This window comes from Bombus vancouverensis, chromosome 1 (genome assembly GCF_051014615.1).
Source record: "Bombus vancouverensis nearcticus chromosome 1, iyBomVanc1_principal, whole genome shotgun sequence".
Lineage (NCBI taxonomy): Eukaryota > Metazoa > Arthropoda > Insecta > Hymenoptera > Apidae > Bombus > Bombus vancouverensis.
In genome coordinates this window covers 19,251,425-19,274,295 of record NC_134911.1, presented here as the reverse complement: position 1 = coordinate 19,274,295, position 22,871 = coordinate 19,251,425, and the positions used below count along the sequence as shown (strand labels likewise).

The 22,871-nt window shown below is 36.7% G+C and overlaps 1 protein-coding gene across 1 annotated transcript in view; it reads right to left on the bottom strand.

Moving 5' to 3' along the window:
* Nucleotides 1-22,871, bottom strand: part of LOC117159143 (uncharacterized) — a 114,749-nt gene that overhangs the window by 12,834 nt on the left and 79,044 nt on the right. Inside the window, exons 2-3 of the mRNA XM_076622113.1 lie at nt 8,295-8,487; nt 6,176-6,320 (exon numbers count right to left, since the gene is read on the bottom strand). Of these exons, the coding sequence (XP_076478228.1) occupies nt 6,176-6,320; nt 8,295-8,486 (337 nt within the window). The 5' untranslated portion in view covers nt 8,487. The remainder of the gene's footprint in view (nt 1-6,175; nt 6,321-8,294; nt 8,488-22,871) is intronic.

Here is a 22,871-nt window from a genome sequence, read left to right as displayed (position 1 = left end):
TGATACTAAATAATATTCCTAGTTTCTGTTTTACTCCATATCTTATGTTATTATTAATATAAATAGCTTCTTAGGGACAAGTATTACTGAATTTACAATGTGAACGATGAATATTTAATTCAAAAAATTACAAAATTCGAAAGAATTAGAATATGACATACTCGTTACATAAATAACGGTGATAAAGTATCAATTTAACTATTTTATTTGTTCATTTCATAGAGATTTCATTTAAAAGTTGTATTTGTTAATCAGAGATTTTATTTGTTATTTCAATACATTTTATATTTATACGAAAGAATACAAGTTACTGAGCGCCTGATAAATACTGAGATCATCCATTGTGAATACGTTGCACGTATAATACACGTGTAGCGGCACAAGAGTTAGAATTCGTTCGAAATCATGTTATTGTTTTGCTTCGGAGTATGAAGTTCGTTAGGTTACATATAATGTAAGAATAAACAAACTCCGAGCAAAACAACGTCGCCGCTACATGTAACTGTAAAACAAAGACAAATTTGAATCTTCCGACTTGACCCCGACTACTATAAATAAACAGACGCGATCGCAAACGGATTATTATAACCTGCGACCAAACGACGTTACACACACCGTTTCGCGACTAGGACATTGTACTGACAATTTTAAATACATTAATGATTTCACCTATTAGTCATCTCATTAATCTCATCATTCGACCTCCTACAAATTGGTGACTCCGACGTGATCAAAGTGATAGAGATAACCGGGAGAGTGCCGATAAGATTTCGAACTCCGCGAATATTAGAGCTTTCGAGATGACGAGTACCGACAAAAACGAGCTCTTTAACGTGGACGCTGTAAACGCTCATCTCCCCATACCATCGTTCTGGGCGGATGATGTAGAGCTGTGGTTTAATGTGTTAGAGGCACGGTTCAAACACGCCCGGATTACGAGTGAGGTGGCCAAATATAATGCCGTCATCGCGAACATCGATAAACCGTATGTGCGACTCATCCGCGACATTCTTAGCCAATCCACCGGAGAGTGGGCAATACGAGTTCCTCAAAAAGGAACTCATTAAGAGGCTGGGCGAGTCAGACGCCCGACGCCTACGTAAAATAATAGAAAGCGAACAACTAGGCGACAGGACGCCTTCTCAATTTTACTGGGATCTGAGAAGCCTCGCCACCCCTGCAACATCGGACGAACTCATCCGGACTCCCTGGGAAAGCCGACTCCCGGTGCACGTGCAGCGCGTCCTAGCCTCCGTCCAGGATAAGAGGCCCGAAACTCTGACCACGATCGCCGACAGCATCCATGAAATACGCTCGGAACTAGGACAGGTTGTTGCGGTCAGCACAGACCGAACCACGGCAGTAGGTAAGCCAACGACATACGGCGGCGGAGTAAACGATGCCACGGTTGCCGCCATCAACGCGCTCAGGGAACAGATGATGCAGATACGGGCGCAAATAAACGCGTTGACCATCGGGGATCGCCGGCGACCATGCTCCTGCGCGAAATACCGCCGCCGTTCGCGATCCCGAAGCTCGTCACGGCAAGGCGGCTTATGCTTTTATCATGCGACGTATGGCGAACGCGCGAGAAATTGCACCTCAGCGTGTACATGGAAATCGGGAAAACGGGACCGGCCGTCCGTAGTGCGGCGAACGACGACGGCATGATCTCCCGCCGCATTTTCGTTCTCGACACACGTAAAGAAACTTCTTTGGTATTTAAGTGACTCGAGAAAATAATGTCTAAGTTAAATTTAAATTATAAATTTAAATTACTCTTCTTATATCTTTATATACATAAGTATATATTCTATATTTCAAATATCTATAACAATCTATAAATCTTTCCAACAAAATTTTCAAATATAAACCATTTTATTTTTAAAATGCGTTATTTGATTATACATGTTGATCTGATATATATATTTTCAATAATATACATAAAATTTAGATTTGCTAATTTAACGGAACTTTGACGATGAAAATGAGCTTTACTGGTTTACGTTGCGGTAATTTTCATAGGCTGGAATGTAATTAGTTTAGTGTAACGAAAATTCGATCAAAATTTGTACTATAAATTTTGGACTACACGTCAATATATCTCGCGTTTATACTGTGTAATTAATACTCTATGCAGCGTACTTTGACAATTTAATTCCGAAGCAACCGCTTTATCTGTTGCTAAGTTTACGAGTATGGCCTCGTGTTGATAATATTGATGCATGTGAATTTCATCGGTCAACTTTATCGTTCATGCAAATGTTATGGAGATTCTTGCTATTGCATTCAATCGATCTGCACTTAAACGTATGTGACAAGAAACATTCGAGTACAAGAATATCGAATAATGTTCGTTATGTAATTATATACTTCTTTTTCGTAATAATATTCGACATTTTAATTTCTCCTTTTAATTCTTTTACTTTAAAAAATTTTTCTATTTTAATTTTACTTTTATAAATACTTTTTAAAAATGTTAAAAAATAGATAGACAAGTACAAGATATTCAGCGCAACAATTAATTTCGCTATATTATTTGGGTTTGATTTGGAAAAAATAAATTTTCCTACTTTTCTTGGAACAAATTAATAAACTCACAATTCAGAAAAAACGTGGCATAGTCCACTTTCGCTCTCAATGTTTCATTTAAATTTCTTTCAAAGTGACTTTCTTCTACCAGAATTTCCTATTCACTTATACGTACATGGATCTCTAATAGCTCGTTAAAAACAGTTGGGAAAAGGATGATCAATCCTATGGAAAACTGAAAATGTTTGTTGAAAAAAGTTTGAATCGACCTAAATACGGTAAGTACTTTTAATAAGCTGTTGAAAATGTTCACGAATTAATTTTGTAAAAATTTTTCGAGCGAATAAAAGTGCAAAAGGATACAAGACAATTTTGGACCTTATTCAGAGAAAATTCAGCTAATTTTTATTCCTTTTTTGTTATTTGTTGTTTTGTTGCGAATTATACTTTTTGAGGAAATTTTAATGAAATTATTCTATTTCGTCCGTAAAACTCACGCAATTTTTATATATATGCAAGCATATTTAAATCTCAGATGTGTTTGTAAACATTTTCAGCGTACTTATAATAAAATTAATTTTTTGTTTAAAGAACTTCGTTAAACATTTCCGTTGCAAGATTGTATAAATTCGTGACGATAAATGTATTTAACGTTTTATACGGAGGATACTTGCATCCTTGAAGGTATTCCTTTTAGCTAAGTCAAAGAACAGCTATCACTTCTATTCCCACCACAATGTTAAACGACATTAACTTGATTACTCTGAATGAATAGCTCACAGTAATATGATTTTGTCATAAAATCTCTGAAGAAGAGAAAGTTCTTTCCAAACTGCTTCTTATTACCTCGGCATTGTCTTGTATAATATCTCATTACTAACTATAGAATAAATAAAACGAGTTTATACGCGAATTCCATTATTTCAGTAACGAAGCATTCGGAATATTTTATTAAAATTTCAATAAATAAAAGAACGTGAATATTTCATCAGAAGCATTTCGCTTTTCCTACATTTTTGTGTAGGCGATTTAATAATATAATCTCAGAAGACGATCATGATAAACGTTTAATATCGTTGGAAACTTTTTCTGAAAGCAAAATATTAATAGAACTTTTAATAAAAGTTGGATCTGTTTCAAGTACGAGCGTTAAATAGAGGGACATAATTTTAGAATATCTCATTTTTATTCTTCTATTAATCAGTATACTATATCTATTGATATGAAATGGTTAGAAGAAATGTAGCGGCACTCGGCAGTAAACTTTCTAACGGTTTCTGTCCCGTGGACCGCTACACGAAGACCCTATCCTTCGGACAAGATGATTGCCAGACGTCGAAATATTTCTATAGCACATTTTCTATCTAGCTTAAGGGCCCGGTATAAACCTTAGGATTTCCTATTATGGAAAAATACGAGAAATATGTTTTTTCTCAGGTACGATACTTCAACTTAGCAATATTAAAGTTATAACGTTAGCAACTTTCTCTCGAGAGCGGTTAGCATCTTTCCTCAACCGCCGATCTAGAGATCAACCAATTAACAGCAACGTCTATTTCCCTCACTTTCCTAACGAAGATTTTCTCCGACGAATTCGATGATCTCGTATCCTTAGACACGCCCCATCATAGTTTTCCTCTGCAGCCGACAGCCGAGTCTCGAGTTGTCAGTAGATAGTCTCCAGTCAGCAGTCGATAGTCCATAGTCGTTAGCCGAAAGTCGATAGTTGAGCAATCATCATCCGAATTTGAATCACTATCGTAACGCATCGCCTAGAAGTCTAACTTATAACCGCGAAACGCAAACAGCTGCTTGTTAATAAATATATTGTTAACCATACTCGAATGATTCTTCAGCACCTATCACGACTTATTCACCTCAGAAACAATAAAATGAAAAAGACAAAATATCACGATATTTTAAATAACTTCATTCGTTCCTTATTTTCCTATGTGAGATTTGAGAACAGTGTTTGGTATACTGTAACTGTAACTGTCTAGTATATTATACAAGTTTGAATCGTTATTTAAGCATTTGCAACGAACATAAATACTGGTTAACAAACGCTTGAAATTTTGCAAAGGCGTGTTAGTATTTAGTATGATTGAGTCTATTCAGTTCGCAAGTTTCCAAGCATAAACTTGGTGGTTCTAAAGTTCAAAAGTTACAGAATTCAGAGCTGCAATAGAACGAGCTGCACGACGAGATGCAAGGTACGAATTTGCAAAATTTAAAAGGAGAATGCATTAAAAATTGTTTTTCTTCGTATCATTTCCTTTTCATTTCATTTTATTAAATTATCATTTTTCAATTAGATGTGTCCAATATGAAAGATATTCAAATAAAGAAATAACACGAAACATATTTCCTTGATTTACCATCTTACGAATATTCATTAATATTTTAATTACAAACTGTAGTATTGTATAATAAATTCGTAATAAGTGAATGGTAAAATCTTAAATCAATATTTTGTTACAAATATTACATTTTTGTTAAAAAACATATACATTCGAATTATTTGATGAAATCATGTTACCGTGATATGTTCTTTTGAAAATGTCGCATTTTAACTGTAGATGTAATCCAATTAGTCAATGGAATTACATATCCTGTTGAGAATACATAATTAAATATATAATTAAATATTCTGTTGAAAATATTATCCCTACGCTCGTTATTAATGTATTACTCGATGAAATTGACTATGCAGTATAATGAGTCGAAATGTTATGTGTTGAAAACGTCATCATTCTACCACAGATATGTAGCCTAATTACTTGAAATCAACTTACATGATAGATAATAGATCCTATTTGAGAGTATTCAACTGCGGAAAAATGTGGCCTAATTACTCAATGGAATTATATTTTCCAATATGATATTTTATTTTGAAAATACTATACGTCTGTTTGTACAATGAAATTAAATCGTTATAAAATACACATATAACAGTAGTTAATACTTGAAATTAACGTATTAGATCTATGAAACCAGGGATTTGTGTATAATTTTGCTTTGCTTTCCATTAGCGCTACTATATAAAAATAATTTATTTCGTTTTCCAAAATTCTTCTCTAAAACATATTATTCCTTTACGTGTACCTATACTAAAAATAAACGAAAATTACACAAATTTGAAATTCTCCGTATTATTATACTTGTCTCTTTCACGCTCGGTGTATCACCATAGTAAATCGTTATTAACCAACTAACCGACAAATATAATTGATGTTAATGAGTCTTGGGTCAATTAGTGAACTTGCATCTCCTTTATAAAAATATCAGAAAAAGTGTGTTTCTATTATTAATAATAAATTCTTTGTTTCCACAGCCTAAAAAATTTCGCTTCCAGAAGGCTTGAAAAAAAAACGCCAATTTCAGATGTAATTAATTTCGCTGGAATATACTTAAATTCCATAAAATCATTTTAACTATACAAGATTACAACTGAAGTTACAACATGCTTGGGAATTTATTCTTCTCTTTACATATGCCTTGCAGTTGAGATGAATGTATTTCCTTGACCCATTATTCTCTTATATTATTCTCTGGTGAACATTCGTCACGAGCACACCGGATCGTTCTGGCAGAAATTCAGTTTCTTTGATACGCTTTCATGGGCTGAGAAAAAATGGCTCACCTAGGAGAAGCAGAATGCTGCCCGCTATGAGTAAAGCGAGTCTATGGTCGGTGGTCGTCGCACCCGGGGCAAGTTGGACTAGACCAACGACTAGCACCACTGCGCCTAACAACAGGCACGCCACCACCGCGTGTAGCCCCGATATCTGTAAACGACAATGTCCTTGTTAAATCATTTGCCACGTCTAACTGTCATAGGAATGATCTGGTGGTGATTCCACGTGCAAGGTATAAATTATTCATCATCTTGCAAGTGTTTCTCTCGAATGATTCTCTGTTATAGGATAATTCTGATGATCTGCGTTGCTTTTCACAATTAAAATGCTCTATACGTTATTTCTGTTATATTTTAAGATATGTTACGGCTCATACAGCGGATCACGAAAGCATTTGAACACTTACAGAAACTTCTTACGCATATATATTAATATACAAAACACGTTATAACATATATTCAGTTTTTAAAATACATTACCCCTTGTACAGTGGCTTGCGAAAGTATTTGAACGTATATAGAAATTGTTTATGAACACGTTACGTACATATAACGTATAGTACAAACTATTTGAGAACTATGTTAGCAGAAACGAGTCTGAAAATGCATGTAGCAGTTGTTTCTTTTTTACGATTGTTTACTGCAAACGTACGATTCGTGGACAATACCAAAGTATTTGAGCAATCAATTATTCATTATAACAATGTCTAAGACCATTCATTAATCATATTGCATATTATTGTTTTACTAAATGTACATTTGCAATAAGTGTGTCGTAAGCTCTGTGTACATTTTCGAATTAATTATGCATTTTGCTAACACAATCATGATTTTACATTTTAATTCTTGTATTTGTTTCGTGTTTTTTAAATATTTTAGTTGTGGTCATTTGTATTTGACTATGCGAATATGAATTTATATAGAGAAGCATGAGGAATTGTTAAACTAATGTAAAAATTGGAAAATTAAACGGATGAGTGAAGTATGCAACGTTTTGTGACAACAAGTGTAAAATATTCTTCTATTTCTAATCATTTAATTAATTCTATTAAAACAACATCCTTTAATAATTTTAAATATTTTCAAAAATTTCAATAATTATTATTTCAAGGACATATCAAAACATTATATTTTTATATTTTTTTTATATTATTATATGTCATTTTTTCTATTACAACGTTTTATTATATCAATATTTTAGTCGTAAATATTTAGGTGTATAACGTAATCGGTAAATTTTGTGCAAGATTTTAATGGATAGTAGTAACTCTGTTGTTTCTTGAGCTTTCAATCCACTGTATTATGTAACTGACGTCGTGCATCTGGTAAGTCTATCAAAATCTATATATAATCTCTATCAAGGACTCTTTTAATTAATCTCTTAATCATACTTATATTGTCAATGCATACTATAATATTAATCTCAAAACGATTTTCGCTGTTCGATGCTTAATTTCTAACAAAGTTAAGTTCTAACAAAACATAGAACTCTTCTAAACCACAAAATCTATTTAGAACATTACTTAATCCACGTAGAGAGTAAACTGTTCAGTTCTATCGAGATTAAATGTATTTTTATTTTCGAAAAAATAAATACCAATTATCGATTTGCAGGCATTTATAGAAAATTTATAAGCATAAAAATATACGCGTGTAATATCTAGAGAAAAATTCGTTTTATAACATTTTATGAATCATACAAATTTCTCTTTAGATTCCATTTCTTTAAATATATTCAGAAATATTTGATTGGTCGTAAATATTACAGAGTCGATCACCTTCATTTCTAAGCAATTTCTTTCAACATAAAAATTTCAGAAAATAGAATCGATCACTTTGATTCTTGAGTTTCAGTGATTCGAGTGTTTTGCCAAGTCGTTGAAGTATGTGTTATAAGAAGATATGCAAATCTATAAATGGCACACAGGCACACATAAATTCTACACAGCGGAATAATTCAAGAACACAGAAATCGAACGTTCGTGTTGTAATAAAGCGTACCCATGATGCGTAGCGTATGGTCAGTTGAGATCAATAAATAGTCACGTTAGCGCGACGATATCCATCACGGTAATGTACGTACGTACATATGTTTGTATGTTTGTACGTTAAGCAAAAAATTTACCTTGCCACAGAGATACAACTCGGGTAAAGGTTCCAGGTGGTTGTTGTGGCCATGAGGACTGGGGGTAGGCGGTGAGCCTTGAGGCGGTGGCATCCATTGGCCCCCTAGGTAAAGCTGACTAGGACGTTTTAATCTTTTTTCCTGTCGTTTACGTTCGTGGCGAACTGCCACCGCAGGCATTGCACCGATCATCCTGCAAAACAGTCAACGAACGTTAGTGATAATTAAAATATTATAGATGCAAGTAAGCTTTTCTTGAAATTTCGTAGATTTACCACTGTGTCTTTTTAATTCATAGATGAATTTTAAGAAAAGTTCGTTTCAATGATTTCAACTAGATTGTTAAGATTGCACGATAAGATTATGGACAGTGGCTAGAAAAAGTATTGATACGTCGATGTATTTACTGTAGCATTTATATAATAATGAAGTCTTAGGTCTTTAGATGCTGCATAATTCGAAAAATTTGATATTACAGGAATGAAATCAGTATCAGATAGACACAAAAAAACACGCTACACAGAATCTGATAGATACCTTTTTGGAAAACGAGGATATGTGCTTATATTATACTGTAGTTGTAAAAAGTAAAATACAGTTGTAGATGTGAAATCATATTAAATTTATATATTTAATAATTAACTAATGAACGATGGTATATGCTTAGAATTAAGTTAAGAATATTTATAAATTGTTGTAAAATATAATAATTTAAAATCTTCCGGAAAGTATCCGGAAAAGTCTGCAATTATTAAAAACTAAACTATCGTATAAATTCTTTTCCCTTTGGGATGAATGATCATTCTTGCCCACTGGTCACTTTCACGTTTTGTTATTATAATAAAATTATTCTTTTCATAAACTGGCATTTAATATAGATTGACACAGTTCTAAATGAAAAAATAGTACCTTAAGTGTAATTTTAGTTTTAGCTGGTAAAAAATATAAAAATTATAAAACTGATTATTGTAATAAATTGTTGGAGGGGTCAATTTACAATAAAAATTTCGAAGTAATTAAATTTGATTGTGTTATAATGGAAAAATCAATTTTCATGACATCAGAATATTTTGCATTGTCACCTTTCGACCAATCATCCGTAACCTTGTCAACGGTTAATCGTCATGCATATAAGGAACATCCCACTCGCGCGTGAGCTCATTTTCGTTTGAACCTTCGTAACGTGCAAATGGACAAAAAACCTTTGTTTACTTATTAGCAACTTAATTACGAATTTAAATATAACATTTAAACCATTAATATACAACATTTAAGCTGTAATTCGGTTCGAGTGACCCTGTAGGGGTGGACCCCACTCGTTCCGTTGGGGCTTTGCCTTGTGAAAGTTTCGAACGGCCAAACAGATATTCGAGTTACGGTCAATCCTTGGGCTTTCCGCTGGATCTTGAGATCATCTCGTGTACAGAGGTAAGTCGCGAAGGTGTGTTAACCATAAATAACTCATGAGCGGGTCTCCTGCGTAGTTACCTCCTCGTGGTGAGACCTGGTAACCAAGCTAAGAACTACGCACCAGTTCAGTTTGGGTTACCAAAAGCCGCGAAAAGAATTTTGGATGATCTAGACTGGACTACAACGTGGGACATCGTTGGACAACGTTGGACACCGTTGGACATCGCTGGATATGTCTTGACTTTCAAATCCATTCTGAGCCCATTCTGTACAATGATACGTATCTGACTTGGAACAAAATATAAAAATCTATTCTTTTTTTCCACTGAATCTTGCGGTTATTTTGTGCACAGGAGTGCGATTTTTCTTATTAATGTCGAGAGAGATTATTTACGGTTTGAATTAGAGTTGCGATAAAATAATCGCGTTTGCTTTAGAGTTGTGAATTACGTTATCGCGATTGTCTTTTGCAATTTTTATTATGAATTTTTAGAACTTCCTAGAAAATTGTATGTATCAGAATTTATCCTGTTTTCTATTGTTTAAAATTAGATTATAAATATGTTAGTTTTCAATTAATTTTATAGTATTGCAATTTGCAATATCAGAATATTTGAAGTAGCTTTTTCATATAGTAAATATTAATTTTCATTAAATTCATTTTAAGAGTTAGCGTTGCGATATTATTCCATCGCAATTTCTACTAATTTTTCCCTTTAGCGTTGCGATAATGAATGATCGCGTTTTATTAAATAGAGTTGCGTTTATAAAACGCCCAAACCTCCGACTGCATTTGTGAGACATTGTTCCTTGATCGCACAATACAGCTACAAGAGCTGTACAATTGTGATCGTTTGTCGGCAACCTCCTAAATGGTTGCACTGTGATCTCTTGCTATTGGCATTACGTATTTTTTAAATATGAGTGCATAGATTTATATTTATTAGCGTTGCGTATCAAATTTCGGGTATTTTCAGAATTTTTTCTTTTTTTTCTTTAAATGGTAGGTTAATTGATATTGCAGATATAATGAAGCACCCTTTGCGTTCGATTTTGAAAATTTTCTGCTTCATAAATATTAATAATAAGTTATCATTGCGAAACAAGAACATAACATTTAAGCCATTAATTTATGACATTTAAACCATTACTCAACAACATTTAAACTATTACTTTATAACATTTAAGTCATTAATTTATAACATTTAAACCAACAATCTACAACATTTAAACTATTATTTTATAACATTTAAGCTTTTAATTTATAATATTTAAACTATTGCTTTATAATATTTAAACTGTTACTCTACAAGATTTAAACTATTAGTTAACAACATTTGATATATTAATTCTTCACAATTAAATTATTAATTTGTAACAATTGAGCTAATAATTTATAGTAATTGCGATATTTATTTATAGCATTTTATTATTAACCTAAAACTATTACTCGATTAATTTTTAACAATTATGATTTTAATTTATAACAATATTATATAATCATCAGAATTACTATAAATTGGAATCACAACTCACACTTAACAATTAACAAATCATAACAATTCGGCAACTAATGATTAATAAAATTCAATACACGCTACTTCTTTGCTGTAAAATAATTTTACATCTCCTGCTTCCGATGCTTAAAAACTCTTCACATAAATGGGGCCCGAGCGTAGTTACCTCCTTGTGGTGAGACCTGGTAATTGGCATCGTTTTCCAAAAATTAATCAGTTGATTAATCTCTGGAAAACGATACCAAGCCAAGAACTACGCAACAGTCCAGTTTGGATCACCAAAAGTCTCTAAGAGAATTCTGTCCAAACTAATTGATAGTCGAAAACTAGTATTAAAGAAGTGTGAATTTAGTCTTAGTTTGCAGAAACTATTAAAATGATAAAAATGGATATCGTATTAAATCGTTGAAGTCACCAATTTACGATAAAAATTAAGAAATCGTTCAATTTGACTTTATTATAATGGAAAAACCGTCTCCTGCTATGTCAAAAAATCGTTGCCGTTTGATTGACATCTCGACACCTTGTCAAGGTATATAAGGAACACGGAAGTCGCGCGCGAGCTCTTTTGTGCCTGAAATTCCGGAGAGTGAACATCGAAGAAGAATTTAAATATAAGGTAAATAAAAAAATATCAAATAACAACATTGCAACTAGTAATTTATAACGTCTAAACCATTAATTTACAACACTTAAGCTACTAATTTATAACATTTAAGCCATTAATTTATAACATTTAAACTATTAATTTATAACATTTAAGGAATTAATTTATAACGTCTAAACTATTAATTTATAACATTTATGCTATTAATTTATAACATTTAAGCTATTAATTTACAACATCTAAACCATTAATTTACAACATTTGTACTGTTATTTTATACATTTAAGCTATTAATTTATAGCATTTAAGCTATCAATTTACAACATTTAAGCCACTAATTTACAATATTTGAACTGTTATTTTATACATTTAAGCCATTAATTTATAACATTTAAACCATTAATTTTTAACATTTGTGCTATTATTTTATACAATTACACCATTAATTTCTAACATTTAAACTATTAATTTATAACATTTAAGCCATTAATTTATAAAATTTAAGCTATTAATTTATAACATTTAAACTAATAATTTATATCATCTGAGCCATTAATTTGTAACATTTAAGCCATTAATCTAAAACAATTACTCCATTAATTCTTAACAGTTATACCAATAATTTATAACCACATTCTCCCATTAATTCAAAGTAATGATGCTCTTAATTTATAACAGTTGTACCGTTAATCGGAAGTAACTCGACATTCATTGATTTAAATCAATACCATCAATTCGTAGTGAGTGCATTAATGATTTATTTTGTTTTATTTTATTAACAGAATCTATCAAGTCTTCGAAGTGCTATTTTATTTCTATATAGCATTATTTTTTAATTTTAAATACAGTATTTAATTTCTCATTTCACTATTTCGTATAAAACCAGTGGTAACACAGAGTGTAATTTTAAGATGTAATTTTCCATGTCTGCTCAAAACCAAGGAAACAACACACCATATTCATGGAATCAAGGAAGCGAGTACAATTTAACCGAAGGCAACCACATCTTATCTGTAGCTGCACATGAGTCAGAGAACATTTCAAATCATGTTGTTATTTTGCCTCGGAGTATCGAGACCGTTAGATTACAAGTAATGTAAGAACAAATAAACTCCGGGCACAAACAATGTCGCTGCTACAATGTCGCTTTATTATAAAATAATTTTACATCTCTGCTTCCAATGCTTAAAAACTGTTTATGTAAATGGGACCCGAGCGTAGTTACCTCCTCGTGGTGGGTCCCGGTAATTGGTATCGTTCCCCAAATAATAATACATCAAGTACTATTTTGAATATTAATATTATTATTTGAGAAACGATATCAAGCTAAAAACTACTTGAATATAGTCTGGTCTTGATCATCCAAAATAGTTTTGGTGATCTAGACCGGACTAATATCCCCCCGCGGGGGCGCCGTGGGACATCGTGGGACATCGCGGGACACCGTGGGACATCGCGGGACACCGTGGGATGCGAGCGTTTTAGCCTTAATTAATCATAAGATAGATACCTATGTTATGTGCATTGTAAGCTCATTCTGTACAAAAATACTTATCTATCTTGGGACGAAAAATAAAAATCTCGTCTCTCGTGATCCCCTCGCTTACCACACTGGAAAAATGGTTCCCACGATTTATCGGTTCACGGTCGCTCAGTTCTTTCGAACCGTAGCGTGACGTACTCGCTCGCGCGTATTCCGGTTACGTGCGGGTCAACGTGCACTGGACAACTCTTTGGATTCATAAGTCGCCCCAAGGACACCTCTGTCTTGGTGACTGCTCGACGACTGCTCGGCGTTCGCATCGGATCGTGGGAGTTGTTGTCGCGCCGGTGATGCTTGTGAATCTATTGGGGATTCAGTCGTGGATCTGCAGTCCTGTTCGATTGGTACTTCGGTACTCGGTCAGGGACCTGCAATTTCACGTCCTCCGTAATTCTGTTCGGCCCCGCGGGAGTGGACCCCACTGTTCAGTTGAGGTCAATGCCTTCGTAATCCTGTTCAGCGGTCCCTCCCCGTGAGTGGACCCCACTGTTCAGTTGAGGCCTCTTGCCTTCGTAATCCTGTTCAGCGGTCCATCCCCGGGTTCCACATGTTCAGTTGGAGTGTGTTAAGTTGCTGGCCTATGTGCTGGATCCACGGCTGAATTACCCGTGGTTCACTGGCATCATCGGTCGGCGCCATCGACCGCGACTCGTGTAAGTTTCGAACGGCGAAACAGGAATCGAGTTACGGTCAATTCTTGGGCTTTCCGCTGAACCTTAGGGTTATCTAGTGCACGGGAGTACGTTATGTAGGTTTCGTTCCGAGATCTCGTTCGTTCCGGGCGCGCCGCGGTTTTTCTTTCATCGTCTGATTGTTGGGGCTCCTTTTCCAAAGTAGCCCCATTTTTTTTCTTTCGTTCCAAGATAGACAAATGTGTCTTTGATACGGAATGTTGCGGATAGGGTTGCGAATTATTGTACGATGTTTGTACTGATCGATGTAAGCGTTGTATGGGAGATGAATGTTGCGTTGCGTGGGAGATAGATATTGCGTCGTTTTGCGTTTGTAAAGATTCGTGTAACTGCTGCGTAGGAGATAGGTATTTCGCGGTTAGGCTACGAAATAACTATCTCTTTACGCAGGCCCATGATCAAGTAGAGTCAGAACTCGACATTCTTGCCAATAGGTTGAATGTCGAGACCGATGCATAATGTTGAATAATTCATGGGCGGGTCTCGTGCGTAGTCACCTCCTCGTGGTGAGACCTGGTAATTGGCATCCTTTTTCAAAGATTAATCAAGTGATTAATTTTTGGAAAACGATGCCAAGCCAAGAACTACGCAACAGTCCAGTTTGGATCACCAAAAGCCTCTAAGAGAATTTTGGATGATCTAGACTGGACTGCACCGTGGGACATCGTTGGACACCGTGGGACGTCATCGGTCCAGTGTGGGTCACCAAATGCCGCGAAAAGAATTTTGGATGATCTACACTGGACTGCAACGTGGGACATCGTCGGTCCAGTGTGGGTCACCAAATGCCGCGAAAAGAATTTTGGATGATCTACACTGGACTGCAACGTGGGACATCGTCTGTCCAGTGTGGGCCACCAAATGCCGCGAAAAGAATTTTGGATGATCTACACTGGACTGCAACGTGGGACTTCGTCGGTCCAGTGTGGGTCACCAAATGCCGCGAAAAGAATTTTGGATGATCTACACTGGACTGCAACGTGGGACATCGTCGGTCCAGTGTGGGTCACCAAATGCCGCGAAAAGAATTTTGGATGATCTACACTGGACTGCAACGTGGGACATCGTCGGTCCAGTGTGGGTCACCAAATGCCGCGAAAAGAATTTTGGATGATCTACACTGGACTGCAACGTGGGACATCGTCGGTCCAGTGTGGGTCACCAAATGCCGCGAAAAGAATTTTGGATGATCTACACTGGACTGCAACGTGGGACATCGTCGGTCCAGTGTGGGTCACCAAATGCCGCGAAAAGAATTTTGGATGATCTACACTGGACTGCAACGTGGGACATCGTCGGTCCAGTGTGGGTCACCAAATGCCGCGAAAAGAATTTTGGATGATCTACACTGGACTGCAACGTGGGACATCGTCGGTCCAGTGTGGGTCACCAAATGCCGCGAAAAGAATTTTGGATGATCTACACTGGACCGCAACGTTGGACGCCGTGGGACAACGTTGGACACCGTAGGACACCGTGGGACACCGTAGGACACCATGGGACACCGTGGGATATGTCTTAGCTATGTCGAATCCATTCTGAGCTCATTCTGTACAATGATACTTATCTGACTTGGAACGAGATATAAAAATCTATTCTTTTTTTCCACTGAATCTTGCGGTTATTTTGTGCACAGGAGTGCGTCGCGTGAGTCCATTGATTCTTCTGAAAGATCCCGATGTATGAAATCATTCTCTTATTTCAAACCAATTTTTAACGAATTATCTTATTGTTTCAAATTGAGTTATAACGTCATAAACTTGCAAATTAGTAACAGGTAGATTCAAATACCTCGAAATAAGGTTTCGCGCGCGTTTCCACAGTATTCTTTAAATATATTTAGTGGCGAACTTTTGTATTCTTGCAAATATTTTCCATTATTTAAAACACGCGACTGTAGTGTATTATTGGAATGTATATTTCGTATTCTAATAACGAAAATTCACAGTATATATTCTAATTGCGAACAATATAATTCTTGCAAACGATTGCATTGCATTCACGTTATTCATGAGCATTTGTTTGCTATCGAAAAGTATCTCACAATTTTCGACTAAATAATATTTTTCAAACTTGTTCCAATTTCTTAATAATAATTTTTAAGCGTAAAAAAATAGCAGTATTTTCTAAATAAACGTTCGATAGGAAAAAGAAGAAAATTGTCGAAACGACGTTTCGCTTCTTCCTCAACCCCCCCCCCCCGCCCTTAAACAACCGCCATTTCCACCACTGGACTTTACACGGTTCCTGCCTGATGTTACTCTCCCTGATAATATTCGCTGGGGTGGCGCAGCATCCATGGTACGTCCTCTGTTTCTCCGCATCGAACGGTGAGTCGCATGCATTTTTGTTCCTCCGGTCACTCAATCATGTCGTAGGATGAAAGGTCCGAATCGGCACGGGTGACCGGTTGTATTACGTAGAATTTTGTTGCGAGCATAGTGACCGCGGGTATTTCTTATACCCGTGAGTAGTAACATTCTTTTTTTAAATTTATTAGTTTAGGATAGGTCTTCTTGCACAGCGCGATTATAATAATTGGTTTAAATACATACACTTGAGAATATATTCGTGTTATTTATAAATATGCAAGTTAATATTCCATATGAATATTTGCAAATGGCAAATATCTACACGAATATATCTGTATGACATGAATATGCTTGACCTTAAGCAATGAATTAATCGTGACAATATCAAGTCACGTTCGTTTATTTCATTTCGGTTAGAATTTAAAATATGAGTCAAAATTCATTTTTTCCCGTACAAGAATCTGTGAAACTTTACGTGCAAGAAGACACTTCGCGACAGGCAGATTTTTTAATCAAAGCAATAATTTTGAACACTGCTTCTGTACTTTCGAGTATATGCTTTGATAAAGAGATCGCCTGAGATTATTTCTTTCTTAGTAATATATTTAGAGTCAATTATTCCATTTGATCGAGCCTCAGTCTTTTTCAATTAACGCTATCTTTTTTGCAATATTAAAGTTTTGTTCTGATTTATTAAATTAATAAAGTAGAGTTACTTAGTTACTATTAAATTAATAAAGGAGATTTAATCAGATACGAAGTAGTAAAATATAAAATCAAAGAACGTTAGTCCGTTAAATAAAAATTACACAAACTAATCATTTCTTTTAGATCAGGATTTTCAGGTTTAACCCTTTCCGTGCCCATTGTCAGGATCTCATTCACGTGCCCAGGTGCTACTTGAATGGGAGAAAGACACTGGGCACGATGATCTAGAATTAAGTAATGTAATAATTTGTCAGCGACTGACGATGTGTTAGTGTACCGTGCACGACGTATTTTCCACGTTATGTGTGTGTGTGTTGTTAGGCCGTGGAACTGCGTCGCTTTTTTTCATTCGTTAAAACATCAAATATTAAAAATGTCGAAACATATATCGATTCAATTTACGTCTTGATACAATCACAATTTGTGATAATATCGCCCACGCGATTAAGTGTAACCACGCTTTAAATATTGCCGTAAATTACAATTATAATACCAAGTTTACTTACATTTATTTTAACGATATCATTTCCTCAGACGTGTTTTATCACGTTTTACGCAATGGTCACTAGCCTTCGTCAGTCGATTTCAGGAAAACGGTACGTACCTTAGAGTGTGCATGGTGTGTGTTAAGCTCGGGTGTCGGAGGCGTCCCGGGACGTCCTCTCTAGTGTAGGACCTTTGCGCCCGAGCGTTTGTGTGAGAACCGTGGAGCGAGTGTGTTGGTGTGAATGTTTTGCCATTTTTAAATATAGCGCTAGGTAGGATAGGTAGTATACTTTCTGGTATGTCTGTTAATTATAAGTAGGTAGGGCCGGGCAGGTTGGCACAGTCTCTGGTCGGGTAGGCGCGTTTTCGTGTGACCAACCTGTTTCTGGAAATCTAATTTGAAAAATCGACGGTGAAACTGGCACGAGTAGAGCATGCACTCGTCTCTGGTTTTGCCTTTCGATTTTTCGAATTTCGCGGTCGCGGTCGCGAATGGGTCGAAACGAACGTTTATTGCTCGAGCACGCACATGCGAGTGAGCAACGATCACTGCTGTGATCGTTGGTCAGTCCATGTGCACTTCAATCAGCTTCCGCGGTTTATATTTTTATTTTACCTTGGTAAGTTTTTTTTTTTGTTTGCGATTTAGAAGTCTCGAGCTTAGATTTAAGTTTCAGCGGGCATTGCGCCCGAAGAAAGAAGAGGCTATAAGCCGAAGAGGCCCGGCAAACTGCCACTCAAGAGGGCAACTACTAATGGCTGCCCATCCTCTGGGTCATCCAGAGCATGGGAAGTCATTATTGTTACTACTTTGTCACTATGCTCGATTTTAGTATTTGTAGTAGTAGTAGTAGTAGTAGTAGTTTGCTTTTTTGGCCGATGTATATATCGGTCCATCGTCCCATTGGGCAAATCGCGATTTTTCTTATTAGTGTTGCGACAAATTAATTACGGGTTGTATTAGAGTTACGAAATAACATCGCGGCTTTTCATTAGTGTGGCGAGAAAATGATTACGGTTTGAATTAGGGTTGCGATAAAATGATAATCGCGTTTGCTTTAGAGTTGCGAATTACGATATCGCGATTGTCTTTTGCAATTTTTAGAATTTTTCCTGTTTTCTATTGTTTAAAATTAGATTATAAAAGTGTTAGTTTTCAATTAATTTTATAGTATTGCAAGTAGCAATACCATAATATTTAAAGTAGCTTTTTTAGATAGTAAATAGTAATTTTTATTAAATTCACTATAAGAGTTAGCGTTGCGATAATGTTCCATCGCGAGTTCTGCTAATTTTTCCTGTTAGCGTTGCGATAATGAATGATCGCGTTTTGTTGAATAGAGTTGCGTTCATAAACTGCCCAAACCCTCCGACTGCAATTGTCGGACACTGTTCCTGGATCACACGTACAGCTGCAAGAGCTGTACAAGTGTGATCATCCATCGGCAACCTCCTACATGGTTGCACTGCGATATGTCAGCCCTCCACTCGCGATTTTTTTTATTAGTGTTGCGACAAATTAATTACGGGTTGTATTAGAGTTGCGAAATAACATCGCGGCTTTTCATTAGTATGGCGAGAAAATGATTACGGTTTGAATTAGGGTTGCGATAAAATGATAATCGCGTTTGCTTTAGAGTTGCGAATTACGATATCGCGATTGTCTTTTGCAATTTTTAGAATTTTTCCTGTTTTCTATTGTTTAAAATTAGATTATAAAAGTGTTAGTTTTCAATTAATTTTATAGTATTGCAAGTAGCAATACCATAATATTTAAAGTAGCTTTTTTAGATAGTAAATAGTAATTTTTATTAAATTCACTATAATAGTTAGCGTTGCGATATTGTTCCATCGCGAATTCTATTAATTTTTCCCTTTAGCGTTGCGATAATGAATGATCGCGTTTTGTTCACTAGAGTTGCGTTTACAAAATGCCCAAACCCTCCGACTGCAATTGTCGGACACTGTTCCTGGATCACACGTGCAGCTGCAAGAGCTGTGCAAATGTGATCGTTCATTAGCAACCTCTTAAATGGTTGCACTTCTATCTCTCGCTATTAGTGTTGCGTATTGCTTAAATACGAGTGCGTAGATTTATACTTATTAGCGTTGCGTATCAAATATCGGGAATGTTCAGACTTCTCTTTTTTTTTTTTAATGGCAGATTAATTGATATTGCAGATATAACGAAGCACTCATCGCGTTTGATTTTGAGAATTTTCTGCGTCATAAATATTAGTAGTAAATTAGTGTTGCGAAATAAGAATATTCAGTTCCACTCTCGGCGTGTTGATCGGGTTTACATAGAGTAGAAGACGATTGAATTTTAGTAGCCCTTCTGGCTACTGCTTTGTTTCCTTTTCAGCGCCCCTTATTAGCACGTTTATTACTGAAAATACTGCTATAAGACATATTTCTTTGCCAGCTTTAACGTTACCATGACTGCTAAAATACAGAACTTTATTACGAATGTATAATATATATATATATATATATATTTACATATATACATATTACATATATATTTACATATATGAATCTGTGAGCGATTTCATGCGCAACAAAGTATTATAATGAAATATCTTAATGTTGCTATGAAGGTTTAAAATATTTTTTAACATTTAATTCATCGCAATTGGAACTAGTGCTGGTGATTGTTCGTTCTTAGAACCATAACTTTTACATTTTTCGACCGCGATATTTTCAATCTTTTAACAGTAACGTAGAATTTAATAAATATTCGAATTTCATATTGAATTTTTTATTCAGATTAAATTCAATTACTTAAAATACTTGTTTTCAACGTAACCCTAGTTTCGATTAAAAAGATACAAGTGATTCTCTATATTTGCTAAAATTTAATCAATAGTAATTTGATCTATAATTAACCATTATTAGTAGTTTATTTTCCATGTATAAAATGTTCTCGTTTTAAAGATACCTGTTTCTTTCATATACCAAATCAAGTAAATGAGTTTGTTTCAAATTTATCAATTTGCAGAAAGTACATTTCAATTACATATATGAACATTTCATAGCATATTGAATATGTATGCTAGATACCCAAATGATTTTTCTTCCATCGTCTGATTGTTCAGGCTTCTTCCCGTTTCCCCATTTTTAAAAGAAGCATATTGCGGTAACGTTGGAGTATATAACTTTTCGATATTTTCATAAGTTTAGTACAACGAGTCGTATGTCTCTTCTGCAAGACTCTAAATTGTATATGCAGTGTCAATAGTTTCATTTCCATTCTTTCGTTCCAAGTTAGACAAATGTATCTTTGATACAGAATGTTGCCAGTACGGTACCGAATTATTGTACAATGTTTGTGCTGATAGATGTAATCGTTTTCGCAGATTAATCAGTTGATTAACTTTTGGAAAACCACAACATCCATAAGTACAAACATTGCACAATAATTCAATACCAAGCTAAGAAAAACGCTAATACAGTCCAGTTTGGATTATGAAAAGCCACGAAGAGAATTTTGGATAATCTAAACTGGACTGCAACGTGGGACGCCGCTGGACGCCGTTGGACGCCGCTGGACGCCGTTGGACGCCGTTGGACGCCGTGGGACTCCGTGGGACGCCGTGGGACGCCGTTGGACACCGTGGGACGCCGTTGGACGCCGTTGGACACCGTTGGACGCCGTTGGACGCCGTTGGACGCCGTTGGACGCCGTTGGACGCCGTTGGACGCCGTTGGACGCCGTTGGACGCCGTTGGACGCCGTTGGACGCCGTTGGACGCCGTTGGACGCCGTTGGACGCCGTTGGACGCCGTGGGACGCCGTGGGACTCCGTTGGACGCCGTTGGACGCCGTGGGACTCCGTTGGACGCCGTTGGACACCGTTGGACACCGTTGGACACCGTTGGACACCGTTGGACACCGTTGGACACCGTTGGACACCGTTGGACACCGTTGGACACCGTTGGACACCGTTGGACACCGTTGGACACCGTTGGACACCGTTGGACACCGTTGGACACCGTTGGACACCGTTGGACACCGTTGGACACCGTTGGACACCGTTGGACACCGTTGGACACCGTTGGACACCGTTGGACACCGTGGGACACCGTGGGACACCGTGGGACACCGTGGGACACCGTGGGACACCGTGGGACACCGTGGGACACCGTGGGACACCGTGGGACACCGTGGGACACCGTGGGATGCGTACGTTTTAGTCTTAATTAATCGTAAGGTAGATACCTATGTTAAGTGCATTGTGAGCTCATTCTGTACAACGACATTTATCCACCTTAGAACGAAAAAAAGAAAAATCTCGTCTCCCTTCACTCGCTTACCACACAGCACTTATTGTACTCGCGATTTATCGGTTCGCGATCACTCAGTTCTTTCAAACCGTAGCGTGACGCACTCGCTCGCGCGTATTCCGCGTACGTGCGGGTCAACGTGCACTGAACAACTCTTTGGATTCGTAAGTCGCCCCAAGGACACCTCTGTCTTGGTGACTGCTCGACGACTGCTCGACGTTCGCATCGGATCGCGGGAGTTGTTGTCGCGCCGGTGATGCTTGTGAATCTATTGGGGATTCAGTCGTGGATCTGCAGTCCTGTTCGATTGGTACTTCGGTACTCGGTCAGGGACCTGCAATTTCACGTCCTCCGTAATTCTGTTCGGCCCCGCGGGAGTGGACCCCACTGTTCAGTTGAGGTCAATGCCTTCGTAATCCTGTTCAGCGGTCCCTCCCCGTGAGTGGACCCCACTGTTCAGTTGAGGCCTCTTGCCTTCGTAATCCTGTTCAGCGGTCCATCCCCGGGTTCCACATGTTCAGTTGGAGTGTGTTAAGTTGCTGGCCTATGTGCTGGATCCACGGCTGAATTACCCGTGGTTCACTGGCATCATCGGTCGGCGCCATCGACCGCGACTCGTGTAAGTTTCGAACGGCGAAACAGGAATCGAGTTACGGTCAATTCTTGGGCTTTCCGCTGAACCTTAGGGTTATCTAGTGCACGGGAGTACGTTATGTAGGTTTGTTAGTTCTTTCGAGAGACCGCGATCTCGTTCGTTCCGGGCGCGCCGCGATTTTTTCCTTTATCATCTGATTCATCGGGCATTTTCCCCATTTGTAAGGGAAACTTATTGAGATCACGTTAGAGTTTACAACTTTTCAGTATGTTCAATATCTTATAGCGTCGCAAAAGTAGAACGTTAAGCAGTTTAGTACAGCGACTCGTATATCCCTTCTGCAAGACACGAAATGGTACGTATAGTGTCAGTAGCTACATTTTCTTCTTTTCGTTCCAAGTTAGATAAATGTGTGTTTGAT